The sequence below is a fragment of the Geotrypetes seraphini genome, chromosome 6 (genome assembly GCF_902459505.1).
Source record: "Geotrypetes seraphini chromosome 6, aGeoSer1.1, whole genome shotgun sequence".
NCBI lineage: Eukaryota > Metazoa > Chordata > Amphibia > Gymnophiona > Dermophiidae > Geotrypetes > Geotrypetes seraphini.
Window position 1 is genome coordinate 216,995,946 of NC_047089.1, and position 14,370 is coordinate 217,010,315.

The 14,370-nt window shown below is 46.2% G+C and overlaps 1 protein-coding gene across 1 annotated transcript in view; it reads left to right on the forward strand.

The window, feature by feature from the left end:
- The first annotated feature begins 1,743 nt into the window (after positions 1 to 1,743).
- The window catches only part of RNF122 (ring finger protein 122), a 47,353-nt gene continuing 34,726 nt past the window's right edge, over positions 1,744 to 14,370 (forward strand). Inside the window, exon 1 of the mRNA XM_033947579.1 lies at positions 1,744 to 2,087. Coding sequence (XP_033803470.1) covers positions 1,865 to 2,087 — 223 coding nt within the window. The 5' untranslated portion in view covers positions 1,744 to 1,864. The remainder of the gene's footprint in view (positions 2,088 to 14,370) is intronic.

Below are 14,370 nucleotides of genomic sequence, written 5' to 3' on the forward strand. Positions count from 1 at the left end.
GTCAGCGCTGACGTCGGAGGGAGGGCTTAAGCAAAGTCCCTCCGACGTCAGCGCTGACATTGGGGAAGACTTCCGGTCGGCTATGTGTACTGTGGCAGGGCAGGCAGGAAATAGAAGATGAGCCTCATGGCTCAAGCTCCATTTGACTGAGAAAGTTGCTGGTAATTTGCTTGCAGATGAGGGCTAGGAGGCAAACGTGGAACACAAAAGGGGGAGGGAGTGTGTTTTTGGACACAAGGCATGAACTTGGGAAAGAGATGCTGAGGTGGGGGAGGGAGTGCATTTTGGACACAAGGCATGAACTTGTGAAAGAGGATGGAGGGAAAGAGATGCTGAGGTGGGGGAGGGAATGCGTTTTTGGACACAGAAGGCATGAACTTGGGAGAGAAGAAGGGAGGGAAAGAGATACTGAGGTAGGGGAGGGAATGCGTTTTTGGACACAGAAGGCATGAACTTTGGAGAGAGGAAGGGAGGGAAAGAGATGCTGAGGTAGGGGACGGAATGCGTTTTTGGATGCAGAAGGCATGAACTTGGGAGAGAGGAAGGGAGGGAAAGAGATGGTTGTGTATACGGGAATGGAAGAAAAGAGAATTTTTGGTCATAGGGAGGGAGTGAGGTACAGATGAGAGGGAAAAATATTGTGGTGGAAAGGGAACAGTGGGACAGATTGAAATGGATGCAAGAGGGAGGAATGTTGGACACAGTGGTGAAGGGAATGGAGTGAGAGATATGGCATGATACTGGAGAGGGGTGATAGAAGGAGAAATGTTGGGCATGGGGCTGGTGGGCAGGCATGAAAGATGAGAAAGGGATAAATGCTGGACCATGGTAGGAGGAACCAATGGACAGCAACAGAAGAATTTACAGAAGATGAGAAAGCGGAAAAAAGGAACTGGGACCAACTTTATGGAAAAATAAGTCTCCAGGCAACAAAGGTAAAAAACGGAATTTATTGACTAAAATATGTTAGCTTTGGGAAATGTATATAGCAGATGTCTTTGCATTGTGTTCAAAAGAAAAGGAAATGCATTTCTGGTTTTATTTCTACAGTGTTGAAGTACTTGCTGACCCTTGCTGTGACTGGTAGGGATCCCCAAGCACCGCCAGCAGAGGACCTCCTCTAGAGATGGCCAGAACTCCCCTCCACCAAGCGCAGCAGTCGCTGGCAGCATCCATGAGCCACTGAGGTGCCAGCATCTGTGACTCAGGGACGCTACTGCTGCCTGCCAAGCTTGGCAAAAGGGACCCCCGGCCAACTGCAAAGGAAGTCCTCAGCTGACAGCTTGGGGGTTCTCATCAGCTGAGTATTTATATTTTATATTTACATTAGAGGCTCTGGTAGAAACCCCTTTACAAAGTATGTATTCTTCCCAATTAATATTTCCAAATTAATGAAGTCTCTTTGCTTATTTGTAAATGGGTCTCTACCAGAGCCTTTAATTCAGTAGCATAATTAAATGAAACAACTATTTCTGAAGTTTATAGGGACGGGTGGGGCTGGAGGAGATTCCTCACGGGGACGGGTGGGATTTCTGTCCCCACACAACTCTCTACTACCAACTCTTCCTCCATACCGATGTTCCACGGGGCTCTCGCGTGTTTTGATAGACAGTCGGTCGGCAATCCGAGCTTCAATTGGCTGCGGGATGCGTGACGCAGAAGGGGGCGGGGCTATTCAGTCATTAATTAAACAATATACTGTAAGGGAGCCGTGTGCGGGAAGAGGGAGGGGGGGCGGTCCTCTGAGACCCCGCCCCCTCTAGCTTTTAGCGCGCTCCGATCTCAGCGCTGCCCAAGAGCAGACACAAAGGCGCATCGAGAGACACAAAGGGATCGCAGGCGCTCGGCAGACACAAAGGGGCACATGACAGCAGACACGGCGCTGCTGGCGGAGAGGGGGACAGAGACACACCCACCCTTTGCAGTTCGCTCCTGGACGCTGCTCGTTAGGGCTGGGCACCGCGGGCGGCTGCCTCCAGCTGCTCGCTCCTGCTGCTCTGGTGCACTTTTCTGTGCCCGCGGCTGCCGCTTCTCTCCGGCGAGACTCCTCCGGGGCTTCTTGATGCACCCGTTCCAGTGGTGTAACGGTGAGTGGCGTCGAGCGGGACTGGAGCTGGGGGGGGGGGGGGGGGCGCGCGATGCCGGGGCTTTGTCCTTGCCGCTTCTGGGGTACCTGGGAGGGTGCAGGATCGTCCTGGCTGCTTCTGGTGTGCCTGGCCTCGTGCAAGGGTTGTCCGTGCTGCTTCTCGGGTTCCTGCATGGATGCATGTGGTAGGGGGCTTGTACTTTCTGGATCAGGCGTTGTCCATGCCTTCTCCAAGTACCTTGTGCTAATGATGGAAGAATTTCAAGAAGATGACCATCAGGCCATAGAAATCGCATTCTGTGAGAACGTTAAACAGTCTCCCTTCGTTAGCACCACAGCTTGTGTTATTATTTGTGCTTTGGGCATAGGCTGCTTTGCTAGTGAAGCTCCTGGGAGAAGTTATTCTGTATAGAGAGAGAATGGGGATCAGTAGGAGAGACAGTAGGGTGCTTTTCCTCTGGTGATGACAACTCTAGTGTTTTAGAAATTGCAAGAAAGCACTGTTTTAACGAGGTCACCTCGTTCCTCGTTGACAACAGGTTACATAACGCTTTGTTCCACAGGTTTCCCCCCCCTCCCCCCCAGTTTTGGGATCTTCTCTGGACCAATCAAAAACACGTGTATGTGTATAAAGTAGCTCCTACCTAACCATGATGAATTAGTTTCTTGGTGTCATATGAAGAGTTTACTCAATACTGGGGGGTACTCAAACACCCCTAACATCTAGCTCCTATGCTTGGTGGTCTGAAGAACTTCTGCTTGGAACCCGAATTGGGAATTTTTGATGGTCTCTTTATGATGTTTATTTAAATGCATTGATGGAGCCTTCATACAGAGGCAAATTTTCTTCAAAAGCAGCTAATAGAAATGTTGTTCATTTTATAAATAGATCTTCTCCTCTACTGACTTTCAGACACACACACAAAAAAAATCATATTTCCCTCCTGAAAAGAATAAAACTATTTTCCCCTAACATCAAATAACCCTTCTTGATCTGTATACCACCCCTTTTAATGTCTCAGTTGTAAAATTCTTCAAAATTGATAAGTAGACAAAGACTAATTCAAAATACACACTAACCAAAATCCAGTGAGGTGGATTCTATTGACTGCGGGGTGTCAGATTGACCATATCAGCAGGTCTGTCAATTCCTCATTCATCCCCTACAGACAGTATTTTTTGTATCTTTTTTATATGCTTTTTATATAAGTATATATTTATGAACTTTCATTTTTGACGTTTTTTCATAATAAATTAGTGATAAGAACAATATTAAAGGTGACTTAGCTTATTTCTGTGAGTATATAAGTCATACTGGTTTGAAGTTTTTTTTTCTCCGATGTTATACATAGAACACTCCCCTCTGCCAACGCGTTTCGCCAGTCTTTCTCAAGGCATGGGGTTCTGATGCATAAAATGTACCTAGTTTGCGTATCAGCCGCTGATACGCAAACTAGGTACATTTTATGCATCAGAACCCCATGCCTTGAGAAAGACTGGCGAAACGCGTTGGCAGAGGGGAGTGTTCTATGTATAACATCGGAGAAAAAAAACTTCAAACCAGTATGACTTATATACTCACAGAAATAAGCTAAGTCACCTTTAATATTGTTCTTATCACTAATTTATTATGAAAAAACGTCAAAAATGAAAGTTCATAAATATATACTTATATAAAAAGCATATAAAAAAGATACAAAAAATACTGTCTGTAGGGGATGAATGAGGAATTGACAGACCTGCTGATATGGTCAATCTGACACCCCGCAGTCAATAGAATCCACCTCACTGGATTTTGGTTAATGTCAGTTGTAAAATGACACACAGAGCAACACAGTGCTTCTAACACAGGGGTGTCAAAGTCCCTCCTTGAGGGCCGCAATCCAGTCAGGTTTTCAGGATTTCCCCAATGAATATGCATGAGATCTATTTGCATGCAGAACGAAGGTTATCCTGCCACTGAATCGAGCGATGGTGCGCCCACATCTGGAATACTGCGTTCAATACTGGTCGCCGTACCTTAAGAAGGATATGGCAATACTTGAGAGGGTCTAGAGAAGAGCAACAAGGATGATAATAGGCATGGAAAACCTTTCATATGCTGAAAGGCTAGATAAGCTGGGGCTCTTTTCCCTGGAAAAGAGGAGACTTAGAGAGGACATGATAGAAACTTATAAGATCATGAAGGGTATAGAGAAAGTAGAGAGGGACAGATTCTTCAGACTAGCGGGGGCAACAAAAACAAGAGGGCATTCAGAAAAATTGAAAGGAGACAGATTCAGAACAAATGCTAGGAAGTTCTTCTTCACTCAGAGGGTGGTGGACACCTGGAATGCGCTTCCAGAGGAGGTGGTAGGGCAGAGTACGATTATGGGTTTCAAAATGGGGTTAGATGATTTCCTGAAGGAAAAGTGAATTGAAGAGTATAGTTAGAGGGTTACTATACAGGATATTTAACAGTTAGGGAATAACATGTTTTAAGTAAAAGATCACTTACAGGTCATGGACCTGGGGGGGCTGCCGCAGGAGCGAACTGCTGGGCATGATGGACCCATGGTCTGACTCGACAGAGGCAATGCTTATGTTCTTATGTTTCATTGTATGCTGATAGATCTCATACATATTCATTGGGGAAATCCTGAAAATCCGACTGGATTGCGGCATTCGAGGAGGAACTTTGACACCCCCTGTATCTAACATGATGCTGGGACACTGGATCAGCCCTGGCTTAAGGGAAAGAAGTTCCCCTGGTATCATTCTGGGCACTGTCAGTATTAACGCTGAGGGATGAGTCTATAATAATATGCTGGGACATTGGGTCAGTACTGTTGCTGGGAAGAGTCCCCTGACACCAAGCTGGGACACTGGGTCAGTACTGGCTCATTGGGGAGAGCCTCTTGACACAATGCTGGGAGATTGGATCAGTGCTAGCTTGGAGACAATAGCGAGGTAGAGTTTTGGGCTGATGACAATGGGGTGGGCGAAGGTTCTGATTCCGACTAAGCTCCAGCTTTTAATGTTCTTTGAACCCCCCTCCCCCCCCCCCCAAATCTGCTTTTTCCTTGTTACACTCTGACTGTTTATTTTAGGTTCTGAGTTGTATAAATGGTTGACGGGAAGAAAATATGTACGGTTTGAATGTCTGAATAATGTTGCTGGATCAGAAAGCTCTGACACTTGTCACCATATACAGGGGATGGCAAGGTGCAGAGCTGTGCTTTTTAGGACTGGAGTAGAGACCCAAAGTGGCAAAATATGATGGGGGCAAGGATCTGACAGTGACACAACAGGACAGAGACCTTGGGTTGATAGATTTCATGAAGGTGATCAAACAGGGTAGAAGAAAGGCAGCGTCCCTCCCCTAACTTTCTGTTCTCTGTTTTGTGCTTCACTAATTTTTTGTCTGTGTATCTCTTCTGCTCTTTCACACTCCCTGCTCTTTCACACTCCCCTCCCTCTTTCTTTTAGTTAATTAAATAAATACTCTGCTCTTAACTGGGATTAGTTATTCTGAGAGAGTTTTGTTCTTGGCTGGATGTCCCTCCTATAAGGATCCCTTCCATAAAATGTAACTCGGGTGAAATACAATGAAATGGTTACTCATTGCAGACATTAAACAAACACCTTATCTAAAAATATATCTCTTGCTTTTATGTATTCTGCAGACCTCCTTCTCTATCTCTTTCACCACAGCTTGTCTCCTCCCCCTCTTATGTCTGTCTTTCTGATTCTTTGTTAAACACAGAACTTGTATACATCTTGTGGTGACTTTAGGACTTGGGGCTAGATTCACTAACCTGCCTCTCCGTGTCCGATCTGTGGGCGATTGCAGGCAGGCTGACGAATTCACTAAATGCCTGCATGTAAATGGGGACAATCGTTGGCAAGCCCCCCACCAACCACATGGATTGCTGGAGAGTGCAGACCATCTTGCTTGACTGTAGATGGTCTGTGCATGCGCTGGCCCTTTGTGCCCGACAGAGCTTTTTAACTTTTTTTTACTTAGCTGACTGTTTTGGTTTTTTTTTTACTTCGCGAGCCTGTGGTTTAAACCCATGGGTTAAAACCAAGGGCTCGCACTGCGGGGAAGGACAGGCGAGTTGGGGCTGAACAGGACAGGAGAGTCGGGGCTGAGCAAGGCAGCGAGACAGAGCTGGAAAGCTGAGGGCTGAGAGCAGGAGATCGAGGCAGGAACAGGGCGGCGATCGGGGCAGACAGAGCTGGAAAGCCGGGGGCTGAGAGCAGGAGATCGGGGCAGAGAGCAGGGCGGCAGAAGGCAGGACAGTCAGAAAGGACCTGAGCGACTGGTCCTCAGCAGTCGCATATTTTGGATCGGTCAGCCCAGTCGGTATCCATTTTGTTTAGTGAATCGCTGCCTGCCTACATTTGAATGCCGTTCCCCCTCATTTGCATGCGCGGATTGGAGGATGATCAGTACATTCGTTTGCTTAGTGAATCTAGCCCTTGGTTTGCTTTGCGGATACAGTCTGCAATTCACCTAAGATTTATTTATTATTTTTTTTATTTATTTCTATTTCTATTCCTTTGTCCCCCAAAGAGGCTAGAACGGGTTACAGGTATGACATACATAGTATATAGTTAACAAGTTACAATTTACACTAGATTAGCCATAATAACCTTGCTAAGGTTTCCTAAAAGGGGAGGATAGTAAATGGCAGCAGATAAAGACCTGAACGGTCCAGCCAGTCTGCCCAGTAGTCACACGCATTATAAATTCATGATTAAATTGTATTCTTTTTTCTTTGATATTTCTGAGATAGAGACTGTAGAAGTCCACCCAACACTGGAAACCGCCTTGAACTGCTTGTTCAGACTGGGTATTCACAGGGCAGGATTAATTCGTCGAGGGCCCCTAGGCACACAAGTTTACTGGGCCCCCTGCCCTGCCCCACCCCACCATGCGCCCAGGCGGAAACAGGAAGCTGCGTCAGAGGGAAGCTTTGGGCAAGCAGCACCGCTTGCACAATTACAGTTCCCGTTGCCTTTCTTACCCGCATTGCTTGCTTGTCTTACTTTCTGCCGATAGGGGGGTGGGGGGGGCTGCATTGCCGATCTGGGGTGGGCCCATGTTGCCGATCGGGGGGGGGAGGCATTGCCGATTGATGCTGGAGGGGCCCATCGCTGTTTGGAAAAAACAATGTTGATGCCTTCCTTCATCGGGCCCCCCTGACCATTTTGGGCCCTAGGCACTTGCCTACTTGACCTATTGGTTAATCCTGCCCTGGGTATTAAACATTAATACTAATATTGATTCTAGAACACTTTAAGAATATATTTTAAAAACTCACTTTATTTTAGGCTGTCTGTAGTAGCAAGTTCCATAAATGGCACACCTGAGGAACACATTTAAGAGATTGTTTGCAGTTAATATATCAAATGGGCACGATTGACATTAATGCATTTACGGGATTTGAAGTGCATTTTGGCCAACTGTATGAGGGCCACAATGGAGGACTTTGGAGTCACATGTTGGTAAGAGATGGAAGGGAAGGAGACAGAGATGCCGGATCATGGGGCGGGGCAATGGCTTACCAAGGGCAAACACTGGAAAGAGAGAGAGAGAGAGAGAGAGCAGATGTGAGGGGGAGAGAGAGAGAAAGGGCAGATGTGTCTCCTCCACTGCCAACCCCAAACTCTGTCCCTTTTATCTTGCTGCACTGTATGCCTGGAACAGACTGCCTGAGTCAATACATCAAGCTCCATCCCTAGCAACATTTAAATACAAGCTAAAAGACCACTTTCTCAAGGCTGCTTTCAACTCCTAATTCCCACTCACCATATACCTATCCAGTGGCGTAGTAAGAGGGGGGGGGGGGGGGTGGACCGCCACTGGTGCCATCTTTGCAGTAGGTGCCAGCACCTTTCTGCCCCTCATGTACCTCATGATGTTTGCCGGTACGAGCATCTTCACTTGCTTTCGTGCTGGCCTCAGCTGCCTTCTGACATCACTGGTCACGGGACCAGGACATGACTTTAGGAGGGAACTGAGGCCAGCGCGAGTGGCAGGTGAGAGATTTCAAGAGGTACGCGGGATGGAGGGCACTCAAGCGGCGGGGAAGAGTGGGGGAGCCACCACACAAGGCGCCAACCTCCCTTGCTCCACTACTGTACCTTTCATTCTCTTTGCAAGAAACTTCTCAGCCCTTATCTGTCCCATTTGTTCTGTCTGACTATCCTAATTTGATTCTGAGCAGGGACCGTCTATTAACATGTACAGTACTGAGTACACCTTTCAGCACTATAGAAATGATAAATAATAGTAGTAAGTAGGTAAATCCTCTGCTTGTTCCTAAGATAATCGGCATAAAATCTATTTTACTACTTGGGATCTAGCTAGTTACTTTGGACCTAGGTTGGCCACTGTTGGAAACGGGATACTGGACTTGATGGACCTTCAGTTTGTCCCAGTATGTCAACTCTTATGTGAGCCAAGTATAGGACAATCAAGCCATTGTGACATCACTGATGAGTTTGGCTCTTAGGCATTGGTGGAATGAGACTTTATGACATCACAATCTCAGCTCTAGAATGTTGCTACTATTTGGGTTTCTGCCAGGTACTTGGGACCCAGGTTGGCCACTGTTGGAAACATGATGCTGGGCTTAATGGACCATCGGTCTGTCCCAGTAGGGCAGTTCTTATGTCCTTAAATGGTGTCTATCCAATGGCAAGGAGTTTCATATCACAAACTGGGTATCCCATAGCTGAAGATCTTTCATGGCTGGTATCACCAACCTAATGTCATTCGAGGAGCGCAACTGTCTTTTTGTTATATAGAGTTTAAAAAATGGTTCAGATAAGACAGGACCATCCCATATAAAATCTTACATACAATCAACATTCTGTCTGTCTGTCTTTCTTTCTGTCTCTCTCTCTCTCCTTGGCCGCTGTCTGTCTGTCTTTCTGTCTCTCTCTTTCCTCGTCTGTCTAGCAGCACCCCTTCCCTGCTCCCCCTGTCCAGCAGCAGCCTTTTTCCCATTGTTTTACCTCCCCCCTGTCCAGCAGCACCTCTTCCCTGCACTCCCTGTCCAGCAGCAGCCCTTCTCCCATCGTTTTACCTCCCCCTTGTCCAGCAGTACCTCTTCCCTGCTCTCCCTGTCCATCAGTAGGCCTTCTCCCATCGTTTTACCTCCCCCACCCCTGTCCAGCAGCACCCCTTACCTGACCTGCCTGTCCAGTAGTACCCCTTCTCCTTTCCCTGCTCCCCCTGTTCAACGTCCGTTAGCCCGGACAGCCTCGGGGCTTTTGCTAGGCTGGCCCACCTCGCATATCGAAGTGGGCCGGCCTAGTAAATGCCCAGCGGCTGCTGCGTTTTCTGGTCTGGGGGTGAGAAGAGGCAGCAGCAGCGCAGGAGTCAAACCGCCACTGCCGCTCAAATCTCTCCATGCGCCGCAAGCCGTCGCGAGCTAGCCCACACGCCGCAAATCGAATTCGGTATGGAGGCACACAGCACGGTGGCAGGGAACACGAAATCCTAAGCGCGCATGCGCACTTAGGTTTTAGTATAGAGGATTCAGTTTTCTATACCTTTCTCCCAGAGGAGCTCAGAACAGTTTACATGAATTTATTCAGGAACTCAGGCAGTCTTCCTTGTCTGTCCCAGCAGGCTCACAATCTATCTAATGTACCTGAGGCAATGGGGGGATTAAGTGACTTGCCCAGGGTCACAAGGAACAGCGTGGGTTTCAAAATCTGGGCCTTAGGGAAGTTCTGGGGACTCCACTGGCAGACCTTTTCAGTGCTTCTCTAGGGACTGGTACCGGAGAACTAGAGAAGGGTGGCTGTGGTCCCTCTTCACAAAAGTGGAAGTAAGGAAGAAGTGGGGAACTATAGGCCGGTAAGTCTGACTTTTGTGGTAAGTAAATTAATGAAAACGCTTATAAAACAGAGAATAGTAATGTTTTAGTGAATTACAGGACCCAAGGTAACATGGATTCACTAGAGGTGGGTCTTGTCAAACAAATCTGATCAATTTCTTTGACTGGGTGACCAGAGAATTGGATAGAGGGAAAACACTAGATGTAGTGTATTTAGATTTTAGCAAAGCCTTTGACAGTGTTCCACACAGGTGTGTCTAATAAACTGAGTGCCCACAGTATGGGCCCCAAAGTGATGGACTGGGTCAGGAACTGCTTGAGTGGAAGGTGATAGAGGATAGTGGTCAGTGGAGATGGCTCTGAGGAAAGGGATGTTACCAGTGGTGTGCCTTAAGGTTTGGATCTCGGGCCTGTTCTTTTTAACATTTTTGTAAACGATATTGCTGAAGGGCTGTAAGGTAAGATTTGTCTTTTTGCGGATGATACCAAAATCTGCACTAGACAGACCCCTGATGGTGTGAATAACATGAGGAAGGACGTGGTGAAGCTTGAAGAAAGGTCTGAAACTTGGCAGCTGAGATTTAATGCTAAGAAATGCAAAGTCATGCATTTGGACTGCAAAAAACCCAAGGGAACAATCCGGTTAAGGAGGTGAAGAACTTATGTGCACAAAAAGAGGAGTGGGACTTGGTGTGATAGTATGTGATGATATTAAGGAGGCCAAACAGGTTGAAAAGGCGACAGTGAAAGCTAGAAGGATGCTTTCCTTCCTTTTTTTTATTTTTTTTACTTATAATATATTGTTAATCTCCACTTTTCCCTTTTTTCCCATTTGGGTTTATCTGTTTTTGTGGTTTACCCTTGTTTGTGTTTATTGATTTTTGAAACGCCACTCTTGCTTTTCTTGCTATAAACTGCTTTGATTTAACTTTTTGTGTTAATAATTACAGTATATCAAATAAAGTAACTGTAACTGCTAGGAGAGGTATGGCCAGTAGGAAAAATGAGGTATTGATGCCCCCGTATAAGACTCTGTTGAGACCTCATTTAGAATATTGTGTGCAATTCTGGAGGCCACACCTTCAAAAAGATATAAACAGGATGGAGTCAGTCCAGAGGAAGGCTACTAAAATAGTCGGTGGTCTTTGTCATAAGGCGTATGGGGACAGACTTAAAGATCTCAATATGTATACTTTAGAGGAAAGGCAGGAGAGGGGAGATTGATTGAGATATTTAAATACCTAAGTGATGCAATTCAGCCATTATTTAGTCCACAATTTTTAGACAAAATCAACAGGAAAAAATAAAATCTGTGGAAATTTAAAACTATATTTTACTTCTGTTTTATAGAATTATTGATCTTTTTCAAGTTTACATACTTGATGTAATAAAAAAATGTTATAAATAAAGAATTATAAATACCTGAGTGGTGTAAATGCACATGAGGCGAGTCTCTTTCATTTGAAAGGAAGCTCTGGAATGAGAGGGCACAGGATGAAGTTAAGAGGTGATAGGCTCAGGAGTAATCTAAGAAAATACTTTTTTACAGAAAGGGTGGCAGATGCATGGAATAGTCTGCCCTTAGAGCTGGTGGAAGCAAATACTGTGACTGAATTCAGGAAAGTATAGGACAAGGCCCATGATATCTCTTAGGGAGAGGAGGAGATAGTGGATGCTGCGGATGGGCAGACTGGATGGGCCATTTGACCTTTATCTACCATCATGTTTCTATCAGGGGGTTATGGTAAAATATGTACCTGATCCTTTTTATATGAAGTTCACTGTAGTGCAGTGCTCTGTCGGGATGTCTGTGTGGCCAGTCTACTAAAAATGACTTGTTTTGTGTGTTTTTCTTTTGGACGGGTTTTTTTTTCTCCAAAAATGGTTTAAAAATAGATGCCCATATCTATGGTAAACATATCTAGAAATGATCTTTTTTGAACATATCTAGAAATTGTCATTTTTGAAGAAAAAAATACATTTTGCTGTTTTGCAAAAGGCCATTTCTCTACCTGATTTTTGGACACACCTCCAAAAACATCTAAGCTCGGATTTAGATGTCACATCGAAAACGGCCTTCTATGTCTCTCTCTTCCTTGAAAATTCCAAATCATTTTGCAGTGAACAACCTCTTTCCAACTGGTCACTCTGCTAGTGCAGGAACTGCAGGACATCAGCTGACTGAGAGAAATGCCCCTCTTATAACCTAATCTGAAGCAAATGGGGAAACTTCCTGCCCAGCATCTAGTCTAAAGCCAGGCAGCACAGGGTAGGGTCATTTTTGAGTTGGGGGCCTGATGCAGTAAGCTTGTCTTAGAACTGTGTGCACGGCTTCCTAACCCAGGCCTAATGCCAAATTTTTCTTCATTCATGCAGTAAACAAATTATATGTAAATAGGAGTGGGAGGGCACACTGGATGCATGCACACTTGGTTTTAAAGGCAGTTAGCGCTGTGTGCATGTCTGAACAGAAAAACACATAGCCCATATCTGTCCCCGTCTGGAAAGCTATTCTTTGTGTAAAATATTTGCATTGCCACTATTTATATGCAGAACAACATTCCAGTGTGTATGCAGATTTGTGCCCTTACCCCCTAATTGTACACACCCCCACTCTATATTTGTGCGAGTTAGGGGCACAGTCCCCTCGTGAATACTATGTACTCACAAATAACATTAAGGGCCCTCCAAACCTTAAGTCACACCCTCTCCCCTTCCACCTCCCAGACCCTTCCACACCTTACCCTAAAGGGTCTAGTGGTGGGCCAGGAACTGTAAAGATGCAATGATGGTCCCTATCTAAACCGCAGTTTGGTGTCATCACTAAATTAATGGTTATATGGTCTGAGCACTTTACATTCACTTTTATTATATAATTGATAATTTCCATAAGAGCTGTGATTGTTTTATTGCCCTGCCCCATGAAAACCAAAATCAAAAATGGCTGCTGCGAGTTCCCGTAGTGGTCTCACAAGTTCCCGTGGTCTCTGGCACCACAGTAAAAAATACCATGGTGGATTTTTCTTAACTGGGGGATGCTCAGCACAATATCATGCAAATTATATGTATGCTATTCGTGCAGAGCAGTCCCGGTAGCGCCAGGTGCCTGCTCAGAAGACCCAGCTTCTCTCTCCCCATCCATCATGTCAAAATTCTTCTGCCGTTGCTGCTCTCCCTGCCAGCTCATCGCAATGGGAATCCCTGATCAACTGAGCCAGCAGGACTTCCCGAAACAGGGTTCCCCTGCTGCTCAGCTGTTTGGGGCTTCTCCTGCCAGCTCTGCTGTTATCAGCTGATTGTGGCTTCCTCTGCCACAATCAGATGAGTTGGCAGGGAGAGCACGTGCTGCATGCCAAGAGTGACCCCCCAGCCTTTTAAAGATAGCCCTCTGTCATCCCTTCCTCCTTATATGGTATTTAGACCCCTCCCAGTGCATCCCAGGATGCACCAGGCAGGGGCAGGGCTGCAATTTTGAAGAGGCAGGCCTTGAGGCAGGAGAGATTGAGCATTCCTCCTGTCAATCTTCAACACAAAGGTAAGATGGTGGTGGGGGTGTCTTAGACTCTCCGGAAAAGTGGAGGGGAGGGTCCTTGAGCTTGGGGGGGGCTGACTTGACCTAGACCACCAGGTTATTTGGGGGAGGGGAAGGGGCTATCTGTAGAGGGCTCTGGGGGGGGATGGAATTCATGGGAGGGAGAACTCGGAGAGGGTCACTTTTGGAAGACTTGAGGGGGGTCCTTTGCAGCTGAGCCGGAAGCCCCTGCTCACTAGCAGGGGAATCCCCAAACAGCTGAACAGTAGGGGAAGCCCCAAAACTGCCAGCAGGGAGAGCAGGGGTTGCAGGCTGAGCTGCAAAGGACTTTTTATTTTTGTTAAAATAAGCACTGCTGCTGTACATGTGTTATGTGCCTCACACAACACATGCACAGCAGACACTGGCAGCTCCAGATCTGCTGGAAAATTTCAGCTCCGATTCCTCGGAAATTGGGGATCATTCTCATTCGTTCATCACAAGGAAAGCTCATTAGAACACATATGAGCTCCTTGTAATGCATTTGCATAAGGTGCTCGGTGGCTGCTATGACGATCATTAGCAACCGTGAAGAACCCTTATGTGCATCGGGAGGAGAGCTTTCTGTGCCAGTAAGACTGCTTTAATGGGAGCATTGGGGCCTAAAACAGATGCTTCTGCAAAAGAACATGCCGACCCTTCTACACCTCCTCAAACTTGGCAGTAAATTTCCCAGCTTTGTGCTCAGCCTTTAAGTGTTCACACTTCTCTACATATGTATTGACTAGGTATTAACCTCATTACTATTGATTTTAATGAGCTTTGCACTAGTGGCAACACAAGGCCTTGACAGGGTTAGCTTCTGTTCAAAACCCTTTTTTTTTTCTTTTCCTTGTATCTGTACACCTACAGAACTTGAGCTAAAGCCATGGTTA